Source organism: Hyaena hyaena, unplaced genomic scaffold (assembly GCF_003009895.1).
Source record: "Hyaena hyaena isolate Hyena2069 unplaced genomic scaffold, ASM300989v1 scaffold_13, whole genome shotgun sequence".
NCBI lineage: Eukaryota > Metazoa > Chordata > Mammalia > Carnivora > Hyaenidae > Hyaena > Hyaena hyaena.
Window position 1 is genome coordinate 7016663 of NW_024080645.1, and position 21974 is coordinate 7038636.

General features: G+C 45.3%; 1 protein-coding gene across 2 annotated transcripts; it reads right to left on the reverse strand.

The window, feature by feature from the left end:
• Positions 1–630: 630 nt before the first annotated feature.
• Positions 631–20311, reverse strand: MORF4L1 (mortality factor 4 like 1). Of its 2 annotated transcripts, XM_039257646.1 has the most exons (13): positions 20209–20311; positions 16716–16762; positions 15045–15112; positions 11141–11257; positions 9594–9680; positions 9121–9201; positions 7886–7911; positions 7285–7373; positions 6031–6132; positions 4821–4909; positions 4194–4366; positions 3598–3682; positions 631–1355 (listed from the first exon to the last, which is right to left on the reverse strand). In XM_039257646.1, exons 1-13 carry the CDS (start codon positions 20246–20248, stop codon positions 1271–1273), a joined length of 1089 nt encoding a protein of 362 aa, XP_039113577.1. In that variant the 5' UTR covers positions 20249–20311; the 3' UTR covers positions 631–1270. The 2 variants fall into 2 exon arrangements, with proteins under 2 accessions (XP_039113577.1, XP_039113570.1); XM_039257639.1 differs by lacking the exon at positions 11141–11257.
• Between the last annotated feature and the right edge of the window lie 1663 nt (positions 20312–21974).

Below are 21974 nucleotides of genomic sequence, written 5' to 3' on the forward strand. Positions count from 1 at the left end.
CAGGGAAGATTCCTGCCTTTGGTATCACTGCGTAGACCTATCAATGCTGTGGTGTGTGTGTGTGTGTGTGTGTGTGTGTTAAGTTTATTTTGAGAGAGAGCGCACAAGCAGGGGAGGGGCAGAGAGGGTGGGGAGAGAGAAAGAATCCCAGGGTGGAGCCTGGGGCCTGATGTGGGGCTCGAACTCACAAACAGGGAGAACATGATTTTAGCTTAACCCACTGAGCCACCCAGGCACCCCTCGATGCTCTCTTCTTATGCTCCATTTACATGGGTGGGAGAAGTTAATGAGAAATTTCTGGATTTTAGGCAAGGTGAATGTTAGTCAACATCTTAAATGGACAAGAAAGCAAGAAGTCGCACATTGTAAAACCTCCCTTACTGCTCAGAAGTCACAGTAGTCTAGGAAAAGCAGAGAAACAGCGCTGTGGATCTCCAACTTCTCAGCCAGAACTCAAGAGCAAACTGCCAAAGCTTCGTGGGGTAGAGTACCCGCTGCAGCCAGTCACCTCCTTCCATAAAAGGCCAAACAAGAAAATCGAACACCTACCTGCAACGGCACCGCCTAGACACAAAGAGGAGGGCACGGTACACACAGATCTCATAACGTATCCACACAGGCACAGTGCTCTTTGAAATTTAAAGAAAAAATTTATTGAAGGTCTGAAAAACAATTCCTAAAAGATTGACTTTTCCAGAAAACCATTGCTACACAATGCATTGCGTCTATCATGTTAACACGTGCATTAGACACAAATACAGAACCATGAAACAAGCCACCGTTCTTCAACAATCAGAGCAAAGGGACGGTGCCTAAGGAACAGCACGGACGGCCTGCAGGGTCAGCACCATAAAAAAAGGAGCACAGACGGAGGAGCGTGTTCAGGTATATACACGGAATTGGACCTTTGGCACTAGGAGTCAGAGCAGTTTGTCATAGAGCATTAACACGTATTATAAAAGTGCGTAGTGTCAAAGGAAAGGGACCACCAGCATTCAAAAGCAGCTTTGTCGACTAGGCAATGAAACACTCTACAGTACGTCTCTCGTTGTCCGTCACTGAATACACTGGTAGCGACTTTGAAATGAAAAAAAAAAGGAAAAGAAAAAAGGAGCTATAACCCCTTTTATTTTCTCTGTTTAAGATCAAACAGAAAACAAACATCAGTTCTGTTATACACTAACATTTGCAAAGTACATCATTTGTACAAGAGGACTAAACAAAAATGTGTTTACAGAAATCCAAACAGAGTGAGTGTCAGCGCCTCGCCTCACACGGCCTTCCGGTGGTACTCGGGCGGGGCGACTTCGTAATCGCTGGCACTAAACAAGGTTGCAGAATTCTTTGCCAGGTATCTAAAAATAAAATATTCATTATGAAGACGCAAAAGAATCGTAGACCTTGATCCAAATCAAGGCACAGAAGCCACACAAAACAATTTCTCTTAAAATATACTAAACTAATGGCAACCTCACAGGAAAAGCACAGAAATGCAATTCAGACAGTGAAGGTTATGGACCAAAAACGATGCAGAAAGGTCCAGAGCTTCTCCTTGGTTTCAAAGCAGGAACAGGTGGCTGTCCTCAGAATACCAACCTTAGAGCTTGGACTATCTTTAAGAAACAAATGTTTTATCTTTTTTTTAATTAAGTTTATTTATTTATTGAGAGAATGCAAGCAAGGGCAGGGGAGGGGGAGAGAGGAGAAGAGAGAGAGACAGAAACAGAGAGGGAATCCCAAGCAGCCTCTGTGCTGTCAGCACAAAGACTGATGTGGGACTCAAAATCATGAACCGGGAGATCATGACCTGAGCTGTAATCAAGAGTCTGATGTTTAACCTAAGGAGCCCCATCAGGCACCCCACAAACGTATCTTAGAAGAACATCTAGGTGTTTTTCTTAGCTCTTTGAAACTCATCATATTAAATACAGACTCAGAAATTTAGACTTTCAGGTCTAAACTTGAAATGAACACCATAAAAATCAAAGCGACCTGAAATAAAGTGTCAAGTCATAGTACTTCTATTTCACAAAGAAACTGAGGCAGAGAGAGGATTCTATTTCTCACTGGCAGAGCACGGACTACAGATTCGCAGGCATGTGCTATGGTTTTAGAATTATAAAATATATGGTATCATTTTAAGAAAATTCAAATACAGAAATACATGATCTTCCCTCCCAAAACTACGCCCAAGAAACAATCCAGTTTGGTATGATCCACACTTTTCTAGATCTTCTCCAAAGACTAAGGATGTTTCTCTATAAACGAGGAGAATGATACCACACGTATGCTTTACAGCCAGGTTGGAAGCCGATGTAACACGGGATCTTCCCTGATCAGCCCGCTTAGGCCTGCACGCCTTCAACAGCAGCCTGGCTCTCTGGAATTCACGATTCTACACATGTATGAATCTTAGGGGCGCCTGGGGGAAGGGGGTCAACCGGCTAAGCATCTGACTCGATTCGGCTCAGGTCATGACCTCCCCGTTCCCGGGTTCAACCCCTTCATCAGGCTCTGAGCTGACACTGCGGAGCCTGCTTGCATTCTTTCCTTCCCTCTCTCTGCCCCTCCCCTGCTCAGGTCCCCTCTCTCAAAATAAATAAACATTAAAAATTTGTTACATATGTTATGTTTTAATTCCTCACAAATTTGGAAATCTTCCTGCACTTGACATTTCTACAGGCCAAGTTCCCGCTTGAACTTACGACAGGCGCTGCCCAAACGCCCTCTAACAGGTACAGAAGCCAGGCCTGCCCCGCACCCCCCACCCCCCACCCCCCGGTTCTTCAGCACGTTCAGTGCTAGCGGCCGAGACACAGCTGTTCTGTCGGACACTGACATGTGCCGGTGGCCCCACTACTGCACCGCCGTTACCGTGAAATCCCAATGTCCTACTTCCCACTAGTTTGTGCACCTTTATTAAAAATTGTTACTACTTTATCAAAGAATTTTAACTTTCTATGTAGTCAAATTATTTCCCATATGGAGTTTAGGATTTGTTCTGTTTGGTTAAAGTTTATTGCTTTTGAGACAGAGTGACAGAGGGCATGGGTACACAAGCCGGGAAGGGCGAGAGAGGGAGAGAGAGAATCCCAAGAAGGCTCCAGTTTGTGCAGAGCCCAATGACGTGGGGCTCGAACTCATGACCCTGATCATGACTTGAGCGGAGATCAAGCGTCAGACACTTAACCGACGGAGCCAGCCAAATCCATGGATTTTAATATTTAGAAAGCCTTTTCTATTAAAATAACAAAAATACTACCCTTTTATTAGCTAAATAGTTTCAATTTTAGATTTAAACTTTTAATTCATCTAGAATTCTGGTACGTGACCATCAGTGTGGATCTGATGGATTCCTTCCAGAAGACTAGCCAGCGGTCCCCATCTTTCCCCAGTGGCTCGGAGGTGGTATTCCACCTCGTGGTATTCACTGTTGGCCCTCGTGTTCCATTAACGTCTCTACTCACTCCTGTACCGGTTATTATGCTCGCGCTGGCCCTCCCATGTTCTAGTATCTACAGCGGCGAGGGGCCAGAGCACTTTGCAGTGCACTATACTAGGTCACACTTTCGATTTCAAGCACACAGTTACACTTACTTTAGGAAATCATGAAGATAATTCAGCAACAATGCAAGACTCTTCTCATCCAGAGGAGTGTAGGCCAACATGGCTCCAATTCGTACTGTGGAGACAAAATAATGTAGCCAAAGTTACATCCGAGGTGGCACCATGGGCGTTGTTTTACTATGTGACCAAACAATCATCACAGATTCCTTTAAAATATGCGGCCTCAGGGGCACCTGGGTGGCTCAGTCGGTTAAGCGTCCGACTTCGGCTTAGGTCATGATCTCACAGTTCGTGCGTCCGAGCCCCATGTCAGGCTCTGTGCTAACAGCTAGCTCAGAGGCTGGAGCCTGTTTCAGATTCTGTGTCTCCCTCTCTCTGACACTCCCCTGCTCACGCTCTCTCTCAGAAATAAATTAAAAACATTTAAAAAAAAAATTTTAAACGTGACCTCAGAGACTAACTTTTAAACAGCTTTTGATGTTTAACATTTTCGATTCAAAGTCAAAATTGAAATGGAGTATTTTAGAATGTTAATGTTATTTTCTGTAACCCCTTCATATCAATTAGGAGAGACAACACTATTAAAAAACCCAAAGAATAAAGTGCTTGTCTCAATGGCACATTACCAAACAACCGCAGCAGATGCGGCGCCCCGTACACCTGGGACATGGGCGCGTCTGGGTGGTCGGCGAGGATCTCCGCGTACTGCGGCCTCTCGAATTTGTAGAGCAGCTGAGTGCCCAGCATCACGTTGAAGTATTCCTTTATCCCGGCAACCACCTCGTTCACAGCGTACTCCCTGACACACAAAAACACACACTTGTAAAGGTCACGGACAACTGAGAAATGGGGATTCATTCAACCCACATAAGAGCAAAGACCAAAGATGAAGGTTGAACTAATGACAATGAGTTTTTACCCAAGATATTTTTTTAAAGAGATTTAAACAAAAGCGCAAGAAAAATCAATGCCAAAAATAAACCAGTGGTAAGTTAACTACAGCCTTCAGGCTAAGAATGGCTTTTACATTTTCCAACAGTTGTATTTTAAACGGGTTGTATTACATACTTACACATAATAGCTTCAAGTTTACCTAAAATATTTACTATCTGGCCCTTTAAGGAAAGTTTGCCAACCAAGAAAATTCTATTTTGCTAGTTTCTGATGGCATTTAGAGGAAGTGGACATTTAAAAAGATTAAGATTTGGATATAATCCAAAAGAAAATATCTTTTAAGATTTATGTATTCTTACTTATTATCTGTGTTTCCTCGAGATTTCTTGTAATTTGCATAATCCTCTAGAATGGAATCCACATTCTTCTTGGCAGGAAGATAAAAGAGCTATGGGGAAAAAAATAACACCTGAATACTAGTATTCCCTTTTTTTGAAGGAAAATTACAATGCAAAAGCCTTAACGCAATAAAAGACCACCTACCTGATAGTATTACAAAATAGGAAAGGGCACTCTCCAACACTTAAAACATGGGTAATGTGGCTAAGGAACTAAAAACTTTAATAATTTCAAGGAAGTACCCAATATGACCAGCAGCTGTGGTACTAGACAGCACAACTCTAGAGACTGGTATCTGTTGGGGAGAGAGACACACACTCACACACTCACACACTCACTCACTCACTCACTATGTAGGGCAAGCACCATGCAGAAATGTCCCTTGAGGACACGATCACTGTTTACTGTGTGTGTACCATGTGCCACATCCTGTTTGAAGCACACATGAAATCTCACGTCATGCTCACACGGGTAGTGTGATATAGGGACCTACTGAGGCACAAGAAAGCCAAGTCACTTGTCCATACTCTCAGTGGTAAGGCCAAAATGCAGCAGTTCAGCTCCAGAACCAAATCAACAATCAAATGGGGTCCATGTTTGTACATACATGATGGAAGTCTCTCCAGTGTCCTTACCCCCACTCCCGGTCATGTTATTCGCTGTTAAGAATTTGGTCTCTGTCCTAATGAGTTCTCCCCTCTGGATTTGAGGGCCGCACTCTTGCAGTGTCACACGTACCTCACAAAGCCCCGACTGGCCACGAGCACCATGCAGAGTACCGTGTGCTTCCTACATTCCAGGCACAGCATCACCATGAGGACACCCCACTTTCAGGGACAGAACAGGAAACACACACTACTTCGTCGTGACCAGTTTTCAGGTGTCCTATCCTCCTCCCAAGCTCCAGAACTGAGCTTTTGCCACCTTTTCTCACTATAAACTCATGGACTTTTATTCTTCCCAAGTCATGCCTTCTGATGATCAAACTGTTCAGTCTCTGAATCAAAATAATATTCATCAGTGCTCGCTTCGGCAGCACATATACTAAAATAATATTCATCAATCACACCCCTTCGATATTCTAGTCTATACACGTTTTCCTTAAACATTTGTTCCCACATCAGCAAGAACATATCCTATAGATTACAATCTGTGTAGCTTTCAAGGTACCTGTTTTTGCCGGGTAATTAAGTCCCAATCATCAACAAGCCATGGTTTTAGTTCTTCAGGAATCTTTACTTTCACTTCAACTCTGTTCATGAATGTCTCCTCCTGAACAGAAAAACGGAGGGCTTTAAAAATCTGTCTTTTCTCACTCAATAGCAACACCAAAATTCAGGGTTTTTCCTCAATCTGTAGAGGCACCAAGTACATACATAGATTTTTTTTTTAATTTTAGAGAGAACCAGCGAGCACATGTGCACAGAAGAAAGGGGCAGAGGGAGAAAGAGGCTCTGCACTGTCAGCCTGGAGTCTAACGTGGGGCTTGATGCCATGACCCTGGGCTGGGACCATGACCTGAGCTGAAATCAAGAGGTAGACACACACCAGCTGAGGCCCCCAGACGCTTCTGAAGTAAAAGTACTCCAACAGATCACCAGAGATGGCATTTCAAAAATCGTAAATGAAAAATCCCTACAGCTAAGCTGCTGGGAGAAAAGAAGCTTCTCTTAATAGATAACTGGCCTATTCAGTGCCTTTTCATGTGAAGGGAAAAATTCTTCAGTACATTTTTCTGTAAGTGAACACTGATGTATTTTAACCTTGTATTTTAGTATTTACTGTTGACAGCCAAAAACTATCCCAAATAGGATTACCTTCAAGTTACTTCTTTATACATAAAATTAAATGTCCTTACTTCTAAACGAAGTCTTCAAGAACTTCCTAAAGATGACTATTTTCACAACATACCACTCTTTATGAGTATACCATTGCTTCTTAACGTCAGCTTCAGAAATATAAACTGTCAGTTAAAAATTAAAACCCTATTTCCAAATTCCTAATTTTGGAAACCAGAAGTACGACATTTTATCACTTACCTAAGAAGTCTAAACTCACATTCACACACACATATATGTAGATGGCATAAAGCTTTTGTGGCATTTTCTATGGGTTTATTAAGTCATCTTGGGACATACTAAACCATTTAATGTGAACTAGTAAGTCTATACAGTTGAATACCAAGGAAGCGTTTAACCTTGTACATGAACACAGAACTTACAAATATTGGACGATGAGCTGGGAAGGGCATATTCAGCAAAATAGAAGCAGATGTATAAAAAAAACCTTAATCCAAAAAAGAATAATTGTTTTCATCTCAGTAGTTAACCATGTTAACTTGTTTTCAAGACTCAAGTTCTGACTATTTTATTGCACAGACTGGAAACACTAACATGCTATTCGTAACGTTAAAGAAAAACTCACATTCTCAACAGTAGGATCCACACGAGCCCTTTTCTTACGAGGAGGTTGAGGTGTCTCGCTGGTACTGCCACCATCTCCATTTCCAGGTGCTACACACACATGTGGGGGGGGGAGGGCACATGCAGGGGGAGGACAGGAGAGTCCCAGCTTAACATAGGAAAAACTCTTCAGGAAAATATTCTCGTGATACACTTTCTCTCTTCACTCTTCCATTACACAGGTATTACTTGAATCTACATTAAAGAAATCATAGTCCTACCCAAAGTACACCTTTTATAAATAGATCTATCAAACATTTAGCATTAAGCAACACTATCATCTTACACTTATTAAAAAATACTACCTTCTCAATGACTAAGACTAAGGTATGTGAAAATAATAAATGCTTACAGGTTTTTCCATTGTAAAAAGAATTAGCAAAGTTGGGTCTCTACTCCTATGTCCCTAACTATAAAACACTGTTGTGACTCATCTTTGAGATAATCACCAACCACGATAAGTTTATCTAAAAACTTTGTAGCTCTTAAAATTTAACACTGATTTCAAAACATAAATGTTATAAAGGCAAAATAATTAATTTTAACAAAGTTAATATTCTTACTTTTCTGTTTATTCTTTTTGGTTTTCCTAAAAGGAGAAGGGAAAAAAAAAAAGAGAAAGAACAGTTAAGTGATTATTGCTAGTACACTTACTCCCATACCAGGGTTAAGTTCATAGAGAAATATTGCCTTGTATGGGAAGATCGGGGTATAAATACAGTTTCCTGCTCAGCCATTAAGAATTTTCATCAAGAGCTGGTTAAATTCACACCTCCCTCCATATAGTAGAAAAATAAGCCAAATCCACGCTGGGAGACTTCCAGGATTCTTAATTTACAAGCTCACAGCACATAAATTATAAATATATTGTAGTTTACATTACATTATTAGTTCCACAAAATCCAGGTTCCAGGTTTATATTCAACTTCAAAAGTAATTCTTAAGCCTACTACTACGTGAATTTTCTCTACCAACTTAAGCATGATAAAGGATTAAATGAAATATTATTCACTGATAAAAATCCATTGTATTTTTTCCATACAAGAAAGTTGTGGACTTTGAAGAGACTCACTTCTGTTAAAGTCCTAACAAACACTACTACACAGCAGCTTTCCAGGGAACAACATCGTCTGTTAGGACTTGTTCAGAGCAGTTTACTTTGGATCCTTTGACAAGAACATGACCACTCCTAAAACTACCCATTTTTAAATGAAAATAACCAAATAACAAGAAATAAAATGATCTTTTTAATAAAAGGTTTCTATTTGTCATGTGTGCATGACTTCCACAAGGTTTTATTACCAAGATGTTCTAAATTTTAAGAGTTAGAGTTAACAAGGAAAGGGTTTTCCCTGGGATGGGTAATTTCAAATTTTAACATCTCACATAGTCTTACATGAGTTTCAAGAAGACTTAAGGTAATATTTCTAGCACTACTGAGAAAGCAAACCTACACCCAAAATACTACTGAGAATATTAGGAAGAGTTGTAAGTGTACTTAATGCCACTGAATTATAAACCTAAAAATGAGTTATGAGGTAAATTTATGTTAAGTATGTTTCACCATAAAACAAAGAGGGGCGGGCGGGAAGGAAACTGGCTAAGGAAATTAAGGAATATGTAATTATTATGTATCTTCAACAACTGAACAGAGACAGGAGTTCTCATTGGCATTTTGCAAGTTGAAATGTTCCAGTTTCCATCTTCAGTGAGCTCTACCATAGGATGATGGGTACACGGAGCTGAAGCTCACTTGTAAAGCGATACGCAGAACTACAAGAGAAACAGAGCAGCTTACACTTCAACGCTTTTCTGCTGCAGGCCGGCAGTCTTCTTCCCCGGGGCAGCGCCTCTCATCTTCCCCTCCGCATACTGCTCCCTTCAAAGATAATTTCAACAAAGCCATCATCAAATGAGTACTTATGTGGAAAAATAAATTGTGCCAGCTTGATTTCATTTTGAAATTTACATTCAAGCTGAGGTCCCCCATCCCTTTCCCAAGTATAACTCCCACAGAGCCCAGGAGCCAAGAAGACCACAGTGCATTTCCAACTACAGAAATTTCCAACCACATCCTGCTGTTTCCTACCTAACTCCACCGACAGACTCAAAATGGCCGGTCTGCTACCACTTCCTTTTTCTGGGAAAGGCTCCTCTGATTGAAATCAAAGCCACAGCAGGCAGCTGACAGGATTTCTACTGTTCATTCCATTTCCCAAAACTAATTTACAGACCTGTCTCTTTATACTCATGTTGCCAAAACAAACTTACTGATTGGCCTTTTGAAGTTCTCGCTGTTTCTGCAGATTGGTGTCCACGTATTTGAGTACTCTGCTTTCTGGAACCCATTCATCCCAACTGAAAAAGACAAAAGTTAAATGATCATTCTAAGATATTTTTACTACTATTCAGACCCTGCCTCCAATTACTTTGAGAGATTCAAGAAACAAGACTTTGAATTTCTCTGAAGTAACTTAATTAACTGGGACTACAAATCCATTCCCAACACTAAAGTGTAAAGGAAGGAAGCTTTATATCCTCAAAAGCAGCATTCTAAATCTTAACTGTCAGATTCCAAAAATAGATTATTCAAATCCTTTCTTAAAATGATATAGAGTATAGGACTGAACATTAACAGTCCCTAAGCAGAGAGGCCTGGGTGGCTCAGTGGGTTAAGCATCTGACTTCTGCTCAGATCATGATCTCACAGTTCGTGAGCTCGAACCCTGCTTCAGGTGAGCACAAGCCCCACTTCAGGTGACCTCAAGACCCACTTTGGGTGAGCCCCGCTTCTCTCTGACCCTTCTCTCTGCCCGACTCACTTGTGTCCTGCGCCCTCTAATAAGAAAAAGGGTCCTTAAGAATTGTAACTTCCAAAAAAAATGAAGCATAAGGGTCCATTAAAAAGCTGACATCTTAAAGAACAAAAATTACTCGGCTAGTTAGCCGTATGTAATAGCAAAGTTACAGAACTAACTGTACCTCACTTTCATCACCTATAAAATGTCAGGTAACAGTACCTACCCTTACAGTATTGTTACCAAAAAAAAAAAAAAATACTTGTAAAACAGTTCAGAGTCTGATCCACAAACAACACTCAAAGTATGTCAGAAATCTATTAGGTCTATCACACTCATATTCCATCCACACCAACTCAGCAAATACTGTAAATCAAACGATTACAATCGTTTATCAGACTACATCATCCTCAGCCTTCACTCACTCATAAACGCACTAACTTCCAACAGAGAACCAGAGATGGCTTCCTGAACATCAAAAAGAAGAACCAACCACTCTTTAAAATATCTGGTTACTTGAGCCCTCTGGCACTTAGAAAAGCTCCTTCCTCCAAGACGTCTGAGTGTCCGGGCGCCTGGGTGGCTCAGTAGTTGAGTGTCCGACTTCAGCTCATGTCATGGTCTCGAGGTTCCTCAGTATGAGCCTCACGTCAGGCTCGTTGCTGTTGGTGAGAAGCCTACTTCTGATCCCCTGCCCCCCCGGCCCCTCCCCCACTTGCGCTCTCTCTCAAAATTAAACATTAAAATTTTTTTAACCGCAAAAAAAAAAATTTCTGATTTTTTTTTCCCAAAGGGGAAAACAAAAACAAGGTATTTCATAAGGGAATGCTCAACTATTCATGCAAAGTGCTTCTTTCCTCCTGCTGAGGGAGCTCCTTTAGTGACACGGTTAGACAGATCCAAAGCAAATGATCTCCCACCTCTGACCTCTTACGTAAGATAACCAAACGGAGAATAAATAATTTAAAAAAGCAATCCTCAACATGATTTCCTAGAGAAAACTTTAAAACATGCATTTACCTAGAGGTCAGGAGGGGGTGGTGTACTGAGGGAGCTCCTTCAGGAACAGGAAAAAGGGCTACAATATCCTCACGTGTCTTCAAAGGGTTTTCAGAGCGCCTGGGCCTCCCAGCACTTCTGATACAGACAGCACAGCACAAAGTAACCTCAGTAACCGGGTGCAGAATTAGCTTCAGCTTTAGTCAGATTTATTCACCAATGGACTATTTAAACGTCTGTGTCAACAAGTTCCAGTAAGGTTTTTGATAATTTAGAAATATCTTATCTATGTGCTTTTGGAAAAAATATACACTTACTAAAGTTCTAAAGACTCCATTTGTAGATTGGGCTTTTGTTGTATGACTTTCTAAAAAAAATCTTACAAGCCATTTCCAAAACAAGAACCTTATTTTTATTTACACGTCTACTTCTATCTATTCTAATTTTCTCTGAATTAAGGAGAGCTGGCCAATTTTTATTTACCACAAAATTCCATTGTAGTTCCCGGCAAATCCCTTTCCCCTCTGATAGAAAATGCATATAAATACGCACTTTGATCTAAATACTTTGATCAAGGGGCCCCTGGATGACTCAGTAAGTAAAGCATGAGACTCCTAATCTCGAGTTCACAAGTTTCAGTCTCATGTCGGGCCACAGTTTACTTTAAAAAAAAAAAATTTTTTTAATGAAAAAATAAATACCAAATCAATTCTGGTTTCCTTTATGTGTCAGAAGCTAAAACCCTTGGGGCGCCTGGGTGGCTCAGTTGGGGAAGCGTTTGACTTTGCCTCAGGTCATGATCTCATGGTTTGTGGGTTCAAGCCCCACGTCAGGCTCTGAGCTGACAGCTAGCTCAGAGTCTGGAGCCTGAGTCAGATTCTGTGTCTCCCTCTCTCTCTGACCCTCCCCTACTCACGCTATCTCTCTGTCTCTCTCTCAGAAACAAAACATTAAAAAAATAAAAATAGAGGTGCCTGGGTGGCTCAGTCAGTTAAGCGTCTGACTTCAGCTCAGGTCATGATCTCGTGGTTCATGAGTTCGAGCTCCATGTCAGGCTCTGTGCTGACAGCTCAGAGCCTGGAGCCTGCTTCTGATTCTGTGTCTCCCTCTCTCTCTGCCCCTCCCCTGCTTGTGCTGTCTCTCTCTCTCTCTCTCAAAAATAAATAAAAACATTAAAAAAAATAATAATAAAAACATAATAAAATAAAAATAAATAAAAACTTTTAATAAAAAAGAAGCTAAAACCCTTGCTGAACCACAGGAAAATTAAATGACATCTTTTGTTCTGAGGAACATCTCTACTAGGTTAGTAACTGAAGGACGAACACTCAGAAACTTTTATAAGTCACAGCATTAAAAAAGTTCAGAATTTTCTAAAGGCAGCCTGTCACTAACTCCCACAATCACAATGACCCATGACACTGCTCACACAGCACTAACGAAAAAAACAAAAACCTCGTGTTAACAGACTTGCTGGGTTGAATAACTGCTCCCCATTTCAAGGCTTCTCTACTCACTAAAAATCACATTTTCCAAAATTGTCTATTTACCTACATTCCAAATCAACTACAAAAAAACACATCTTTGTTCATTAATATCCTCAATTTTACATCTACAAAGCTATGAAAGATCTCCAATGTTGAGTGCCATTTTAAAATTCTTTTTCCAAGAAATTAATGTGTAAAATTAGCTTTCCAGAGTAAAACAAAATCTACGCAGCCTATCATTTGTGTTACTGAACTCTAACAAAGAAAAAACGTTATTTTGAACCTATAAAATCAGGAAACAGAAGCGTCTACACTTTCAATTTCTCATAAGCTACAAATGCCACTCAAAATCCAGTCTTTAAACTATACACATCTACATGCAATTTTATACAATATTAGACATAAAAGGGTTAAAACACAAATCCTAATTAACAAGTATTTAAGTGGGGAGGAGGGCAAACCTATACCATGAATTTACTATTTTGTTTTTCTTTGATTTCCTGGATGAATTTAACTTTCCTATACATAATATGCATAAAGACAACATTCTATTACCTGTAGAGAATGAAGACTCTTATATGGTAATACTGTCAACTTTACTAACGTTGACACAGCGTCAGTACGTAAAATAAATCTAATACAAGACTGAACTAGAGCTCAAACACTTTCTAAATATGAAAACTACAATATACACTAGGAGCCATACGATAAACTCTCCTGGATATTAGAAATAATTTAGCATTCATACTGAAAACATATTTAAAATCACCGTTTACGTCTATAAAACAAAAGGACAGTTTTCGGGGCGCCTGCACGGCTCAGTTGGTTAGGTATCCAACTCTTGATTTCAGCTCAGGCCATGATCTCTCAGTTTAGGGAGTTCAAGCCCCAAGTCAGACTGTGTGATAGAGCAGAGGCTGCTTGGGATTTTCTCTGCCCCTTCCCCCACTCACACCGTCCCTTTCTCAAAATAAACCCCCAAAAAAACTCAAAAGGAAAGTTTTCTCCATTACCTTCCCAATTTCTCAATACTTAAAATCTTACCTATCATTATTAAATGGAAAAAATTTACAAGTTGTCAGGAATGTATTTTGACACGTTTTAGATTTCTACCTTTCTACAACTATACTAATGGAAGACAAGACTCTGGTACTTCTTCTTAGCTAAAACCATTTTCTGAAAAAATTTTCTAACAAATAAAACCGGGCTGGTAAGGGACTATACAAAACAAGACCAAAGTCACAGGGCCCGTGAAGTCTTAGACTCCTCCTTCCTCAGTGATGGAGTAATCCTCCAACCCAATGGCCTGCTCACACGGAGAGCTGGGTATCAGAGCACAGCTCAGGACACACAAAGCCTTAAAAGTTGCTAGAAAACAACCTCACAAAAACTACTTTCTGGAAATTTTTGAAGGACAAAACACAATGATAGAAGTAATTTAAAACCTCTCATAGTAAAAATTACAGAATATTCCGTTTCAAGTACCAGAAATGAGTAAATAGGAATAAATTATTAGATGTGATATATCTGTGGGTCCCAAGAAGAAAGACCCAATGCTGAAAAAGAGCTCCACTGGCTTGATATTCTAGAATGTGTTCAATCTGTGACCAATGTCTACTCCCCGTAACGGATCAGTACACCATTTTCTTTAAAAAAAAAAAGTCTAACTCTTCAAGGTGACAAATGAGGTTTAGCAATTCTCTGTATCTGTATTAAGCCATACTGTAAAAATGAACCCACATCAAGTCACTCTGCCAACATTTATGTCACCAAAATTCAGAATACAAGTTGGTCATCACTTCCTAATGAGGCAACCTTTCCTTTACCCTTTTCCAGGCAGAATAAGTAATCCAACTAGCTCTGAGTATAACTGTTTGTAGTAACAAAAACAGTAACTGTGTGTGCAAAGGCAAAAAACTCAAGCTGTCCTAAAATGTACCAAAAGCAGAAAAAAAGCAGTTGATTGACTGATTATTAGACATTATACAAGAACATGAGAAATAATCCAAAGATTTTAAAATGAAATGGTTGTGGACCCTAATTTCTATTATTTTCATCATACTAAAAATGCTTCATCCTTGCTTCGATATGCATTAAAGCCATCCAAGAATTAAGCATGGGTTTGTAAGGCGCCTGGGTGGCTCAGTCAGTTAAGCATAGGACTTTGGCTCACGTCATGATCTCATGGTCCATGCGTGTGAGCCCGACGCGGGACCCTGCACTGACAGCACGGAGGCTGCTTGGGATTCTACCCCTCTTCTCTGACCCTCCCCCACTGGCACTTTACATCTTTCTCTCTCAAATAAATCAACCTAAAAAAAAAAGTGTAGAATTTTTTAATAAAAAATTTTTTTAAAAGCATGGGTTTGTGACACACATGGCACAAGCTACCTTGTTAGAAATAAAATTGATTTTAAAGATCTGATACTGATACTCACTTTTTATTCCAACCACTGTAATGTATAAAGTATTTCACTTGTTTGTCCTTTATGGCAACCTTTACACACTGAAATAAAAAAGAGAAAATTCACTCAGAAATTGTTTTTGAAAAAGGCGACAACTACCTGGACGATTTTCAAGTATGCAATCTGTCAGAGACATGCCACTCAAACTCTGGGGACCAAGACGAGCACAAGAAAGCACGCGTGTCACGCAGAACAGGATGCAGATGCTCAGGCCACTGCCTTAGGGTCACAGCCTGCGGGGCTCAGCCCACAAAGCTGAAAACCCATAATAAAAGATCCCCTGACGCGCTTACTCGCTTACTCGCTTACTCGAGGAGCTAGATTAGCTCTCCAAGGACAGCTAGTGAAAGCCATGTTTGCACTTTCTCGGAAGTTTAGCCAGCCAGAAGCAATTATTTATTTCAAAAAAACAAATTCAGCTAAAGAATATTACTTATACCATATGATGAGAAAGTGTCATTAACTCATGGCAGACAATAAAGTGTTTTGCTGCAAAATATCAGTAACTAACAAAGTGATAGATGAAAAACATTTTATATTCTTCTTAAAAAGCAGCCAAACAAATGAGAACAAATTATGAAAGGTACTAACTACGACAAGTTAAAGTGACCACTCTCCGCCTTGGATTTAAAGTCTTTATCGGAGGCAAACAGAGAGGCCCACGAGAACCCAAGCTATCCCCACCGCCATTTAAACCCACCTCACCGGGGCTTCAGCTGCCAGGGGGACAGAGTGGAAAGGGCCACAAGCTGACACAACAAAAATAGGGCTCGGGGATATAAACGATCAAAAGGACTCACAACGGACTTAAAACTGTATGAAGATTACATCACTCAGACGTACGTACACACACGTGACATTCCTGAACAGATTCTCCATGAATCCAAATTCAGCCATTTAAGAACTTTAGAAACACACATTTATATATTTAACTGAAAACTGGTTATTATTTGGGGACACGCTTCAAAACTGCTAAGACCATTTTCAAAGACACATATAAACTACCCACCAAGAATATTGTTGAAATTGCTTGTAAGTAACCGCTATACTGCTTTGCACATCATTTTTAAGACCGTTAAAAACAGTCACACCAAACATTTCTGTGCTAAAAATTACCAGAAACAAAATATTAAAAACACTTTTTACTTGGGAATTCATAATTTCATTTACCCCCGGCTAAACGTAAAACCAGATTTCACAACTGGGACGCGACTGTGACAGAGGAAAGGAAACCCCCTAGGACTCAAACTCTGACAGGCAAGCCAACAAATAAAATTAAGTTAAATCTCACATTTTACTGTTAGGTTTTATCCTTGGTGTCACAGCTGGCTCATCGCCTTTTCAGCAAACTGTACTTAACACACAAAAGGGACTGGCAGGATGTCCTCAAGTCATTAAACACACAGCGTAAGTTGCCCCCTCCCCTCAAATGCTCCTTCCATCCACAGGGCCTTCCAAAGGCCAGCAGGACGGGCGGCAGGGTGGCGACGCTTCATCTGACCCGCCCAGCAAGCAGTGAGACACCCGAAAGAGAACACGAGAGGCTCTATGACCCACAAACGTAGGAAAAAAGCAGCTCTCTTACTCTAAAGTCATCTAACCAGTAATTTCAGCTAACTTGTCAAAAGAAAGTAAGTTTCATACCTTTGCTTCATAAAGAAGAGGCCCATGAAAGCACAGCACTCGCTCACCTGCAAAAGTAACAATAACAACAAAAAAGTTAATGGAAGCAAATAGGCACAATTTACTGGACTTCATATTTTTATCTTCAGATGCAATAGGAGTGAATGATGAGCTACTAGGGAAACAACAAGTACAGAAACATGACAGGGTGGCACTCTCAGACTCTACCATTTGTAATATAATCAGTTCACTATCGCTGAACACAAGATAAACACATAAAAGCAGAAATCGAAGTTACAGACCATAGTGTGTCTGCCTTCAAGATCACATTACGAAGTCTGGACTTTTATCTTTTTTTTTAATTAAAAAAATTTTTTTTAACATTTTATTTATTTCTAGGAGAGAGAGAGACAGCGTGAGCAGGGGAGGGTCAGAGAGAGAGGGAGACACAGACTCTGAAACACGCTCCAGGCTCTGAGCTGGCAGTCAGCACAGAGCCCGACGCGGGGCTCGAACCCACGAACCGCGAGATCATGACCTGAGCGAAAGTCGGACACTTAACCGACTAAGCCACCCAGGCGCCCCAGTCTGGACTTTATCTTGTTAAGACCAACTCCCAAATCTGACCAAGAATCTCTTGGAGTTTTTAAAAGTACAGATTTTCGGGGTGCCTGGGTGGCTCTGTCAGTTAAGAGATTGACTCTTTGATTTTTGGCACAAGTCACGATCTCACATTTTGTGGGATTGAGCCCCGTGACGGGCAGACAAAAACGGAGCCTGCTCTGGATGCTCCCTGCCCACCCCCTCCCCCCCCCCCCCGGGCCTTGCTCTCTCTCAAGAATAAATAAATTTTTAAAAATAATAAAACTACAGAGTCTCAAGCTTCACCAGAGACCTGTATTCGAACCTCCCCGAATAGGTGGAGTAACTTTACTTTGTTCAAAGTTCTCCCTATAATGCATTCTCGTGTAGTGATTCCCCTCTGAAGAATGTGCCAGAAGATGGGAAATAGTCGGTTAAGTGTATGACTTTGGCTCAGGTCACAATCTCACAGTTCGTGGGTTCGGACCCCGCGTCGGGCTCTGTGCTGACAGCTCAGAGTCTGGAGCCTGTTTCAGATTCTGTAACTCCCTCTCTCTCTGACTCACTCTCTCTCTCTCTCAAATAAATAAAACATTAAAAAAAATTCTTTTAAGTGCAGAAAAAGCCTGGTAACTGGGGAAAGAGCAAGCCATGGTATCAGGTTTTTGAAGCCCTTTTCCACTCTTAATCGTTCTAGTACCCCTTAGACAGAAGTAATTCTGCCCAATGCTGTCAAATTCAGGGCTGATGAGATTCCAGGCCCCCTCCTCCCGCTGGCTTGTGCTCACCCTGAACACTAACAAGCTACCACCCGCCTGTGAATTCCTGAGAAGGCCTAAAACGCCCAACAGTTATCTTTACCCTTTACTGGAATAGAATTTGAAGGGAAGGATCAAGTCTGGTACAAAGAGCCACTGTGCTTAAAAACTGCTTACCTAACATATACTGAGCCATTATTAAGTGAGAAAAACTCCCAAGTTGAAAGAAATCATGGAAAAAGTACTATTTCTGATAATCCACGTTTCCACCATCACATAAACTCAATTCTTTAGCAGTGTGTTTTAATTCAATGCTGTTACCACAAACAGGGTATTACTTTTCCCTTTCAAGGCATTCTCTGAACATATCTTATAAATAACATTTTCTGAAGTTTATTTGGAGAGGCAGGGAAGAGACAAAGGTGCGGAGACGGAGAGGGAAAGCACGTGCGGGTGGAGGAGGGGCAGAAGGCGTTCCAAGCCGCGCCTGAGGAGCGAGCCTGGCGCGGGGCTCAAACCCATGACCATGAGATCAGGACCTGAGCTGAAATCAAGAGGCGCTTAACTGACTGAGCCCCCCAGGCGCCCCTACATACAGCTAACTTCTTAAAGACGGTCCAGCAGTTCAGCTCTAACGCAGAGGAGAAGACATCTGGAAGGTGATGGTAAGGGCGACACTCTGCTGAGCAGCTTTCCAACCTTCCCGCGGCCCCCCGGCGTGGAGTTCGGCGGCACAGCTGCGCACGGGCTCCCCGCACTCTCTCCTCCCCCTAGTTGGGAACTAACGCACTTTTTCCAGAAAGCCACCCTTGACTGTCCCCACCCGCAGCGACATCCCTTCCACGCCCTACAGCAGGGACTCACTTTCTGCGCCACCGACGCTCTGGTGAGGCCTATGCGCCATTTCCCGAATGTTTTCCATAAAGACGTGAAACACGGGGTATTTATAACAGAGAAGAACAACTACACCGAGGCGGCCAGCCAGGCACTGGGGCTGTCACGTTCTGACCCAGCGGCCCCCTTAACTAACGGAGTCCCCCGTGGTTGACGCAGCAAGCGCCGCAGGCCTGAGGGGGCGTGAACCGCACGAACAGCCCCCGCCGCGCTGCGGGAGCCCGACCGCGGGGGCGCCCCGGGGGCACGGATTCGTCGCTGAGGTACAAAACGCCACCCGGACCGGTCCTTACAAACACACCTTTGACAACTTCTTCAACAGTCCATCAAGTTACAAGACGCCTGGGGTGCGGTAAGGAGTCTAACCGTTTGACAGTCCCCGCGACGACACGCTCCGCAGACGTGAGGCCGTGTACGGGGCCTCCGCCTACACGACCGCGGGGTACGGTCGTTTTCCAGGGTGCCCGCTCGGCTGTAACGCGTTACTTCGTCCTTCTTCCCCCCGAAGCCTCCACTCCGAGGCACGACAAAGACGTGTTCCCCGTAAACACTAAAGATGTTCCGACCGCGTCAAGTTCCACCCTCAGCCCAGGCTTATTCGCCCCCCCCCCCCCCGGAAAACAGCACCAATTGATTAAGCAAAAGGAGCTCGTCCGCGTCGCGGCACTCAGCCTCCGGGAGCCACAAAGCCCCGCGCGCCCCTCGGGTCCCCGCCCCGCCCCGGCCCGCCCGCCGCCCCCAATCGCGGCTGCGCGGCCGGGAGGGGGCGCTGCGCGCGCGGTCCGCGCTGGGCGCCGGCGGCCATGATGGCGCGGCCGCCTCGCAGCGGCCATTTCGCAGCAGCGCGCCTCTCCCGCCACCGAGGCGAGGCCCAGCCAGGCCCCGCCGCCCCGCCGGGCGCACCCCTCTCGGCGGCAGGCAGGTGGGGCGCCGGCCGGGGGCTGCCCAGGCCGCGGTCCCCCAGCGCGAGCGCCGCCTCCCCTCCCCCACGCCACATCACCGCCCGGCCGCCGCCATGGCGCGCCCGCCGCCTCCCCACAATGGGCGGCCGCCCGCTCCCCTCCCGGGGCGGCCGGCGCGCCCAGACTCCGCCGCGCCCAGCGCTCCCCGGCCTCGCCCGCGGCCGGCCTGCCGCCGCCGCAATGCGCCTTCCTCACAAAGGCCGGCCCGCCGGCCCCCCGGGCGCGGCCCGCGTCGCCCCCGGCCCCGAGCCCCCGCCGCCCGGCCGGGCCCGCCGCTCCCGCGCCGCCGGCCGCCTCTCCCCGGGGCCCCGGACTCACCCTCCTGGAATTTGGGCTTCGGGTCCTGTTTCGGCGCCATTTATAAGTGATTCGCCGCCGCCTCCTCCTTCTCCCACCACCCCCGACTACCGCCCCCTACTCTCTACCCCACCCAGCTCCGCGTCAGACGCGCCGTCAGGCACCGCCAGCTCTACATCCTGGGCCCGATTTGCCAGCGCCCGCAGACCTCACCGCGCCGCGACCGCGCAGCCGCCGCCCCAGCCAACGGCCGCACGCCGCGCACGCGCCGCTGCGCCCGCACCGCCCCGGGGCACGCCGGGAGTCGTAGTTCTACGGGGAGGCGGGGGGGGCGGGTGCGCGGGCGGAGAGGGGGGCCGGGTGAGCGGGCGCGGTGGGGGTGGGGCGGGGAGGGGGAGGGAAAGGGCGGGCGGCCGGTCCCCCTCCCCGTCCGGGCTCCCGCCGGGGCTGGGGTCTCTTTGTGAGCCTGCCCACCGCCCTCCATTTGCGCTGCCTCAGGGTCGCCTGCGTCAGAGTAATTCAGTTGTTGAACGTGAGCCCTGTACCCGCCTCAGCCCCTGACCTCCCGCCCGGGCTCAGCTACAGTCCCCCCGTACCCCCACTTACCTGCAGCCCTATTCACCTGCCGCCCCCTCACCTGCAGCCCCCCTCACCTGCAGCCCCCCGCTTACCTGCCGCCCCCATTCACGGGCAGCCCCCCTCACCTGCAGCCCCCCACTCACCCGCCGCCCCCCTCACCTGCAGCCCCCCACTCACCTACCGCCCCCATTCACGTGCAGCCCCCCACTCACGTGCACCCCCCCACTCACCCGCCGCCCCCCTCACCGGAACCCCCCCTTACCTGCCGCCCCCTCCCCTACAGCCCCCATTCACGTGCAGCCCCCCTCACCTGCAGCCCCCCGCTTACCTGCAGCTGCCCTCACCTGCACCCCCCACTCACCTGCCGCCCCTCCTCACCTGCACCCCCCACTCACCCGCCGCCCCCCCTCACCTGCACCCCCCTCACCAACCGCCCCCCCTCACCTGCACCCCCCCTCACCTGCCGCCCCCCTCACCTGCACCCCCCACTCACCCGCCGCCCCCCTCGCCCGCCCCCCCCTCGCCCGCTGGCCCCCTCACCTGCCGCCCCAACACGGGTGACCACAGCCCGTCTGTGCACGCGCCCTGCGCTGCCTGCACCCCGGCACCCTGTCTGCCTTCTTCGTTCCTAGTGAAGTTGTGGTTGTTGCCTTTGCGTTAACTACACAACTGGGGCTTGAATACTTGGCTTGTTCGCCACGCAGCGCACAGAAGTGCAGGGCGCGCGTGAGCAGCCCCCGTGTCGCCGCGGGGACGTCGGCCGCCCCCCCGTGGGCCTTCCCTGCCCGCGGTCGTGCCCCAGCGTCTGATCCCTGAAGCCGGCCACACCGCGTCCGTCGCGGGACGCACCTCAGCGTAGACAGACCCGAAGCGTTCTGACCTTGGTTCTGTTGCAGGACATTTCGGTTGCTTTCAATGTTTCACTGTAAAAAACCCTAAGTCTTTCAACCTAAACCATCGTACACATTGGGCTTTGTCGTTTGTTTGTTTGTTTGTTTCTGGGACCCCAGATGCAGAATCACGAAGTCAGAGGCTGTGGGCGTTTTAAACAGCCGAGGGAAGCTTCCTAAATCCACATGTCAGCCGGCGGGTTCCGAGAGCCTGTTTCCCGCATCTCGGCCAAACCCGGCGGCCTGGGCCCCACGTCGGGGGGAAGTCAGGTTGTGCAAAGGGAGCCGGACCCCGGGCAGGATTTCCTCCAGAAATCA

What these genes read in the sequence shown, in the direction of transcription:
- MORF4L1 (XM_039257646.1), bottom strand. Translation starts at nt 20,248, where the DNA reads ATGGCGCCGAAACAGGACCCGAAGCCCAAATTCCAGGAGG. An exon ending in CTCTTCTTTATGAAGCAAAG is followed by an intron (nt 15,113 to 16,715) that starts GTATGAAACTTA and finishes TTTTTATTTCAG; the next exon opens with TGTGTAAAGGTTGCCATAAA. An exon ending in TACAGTGGTTGGAATAAAAA is followed by an intron (nt 11,258 to 15,044) that starts GTGAGTATCAGT and finishes TGTCTGTATCAG; the next exon opens with AAGTGCTGGGAGGCCCAGGC.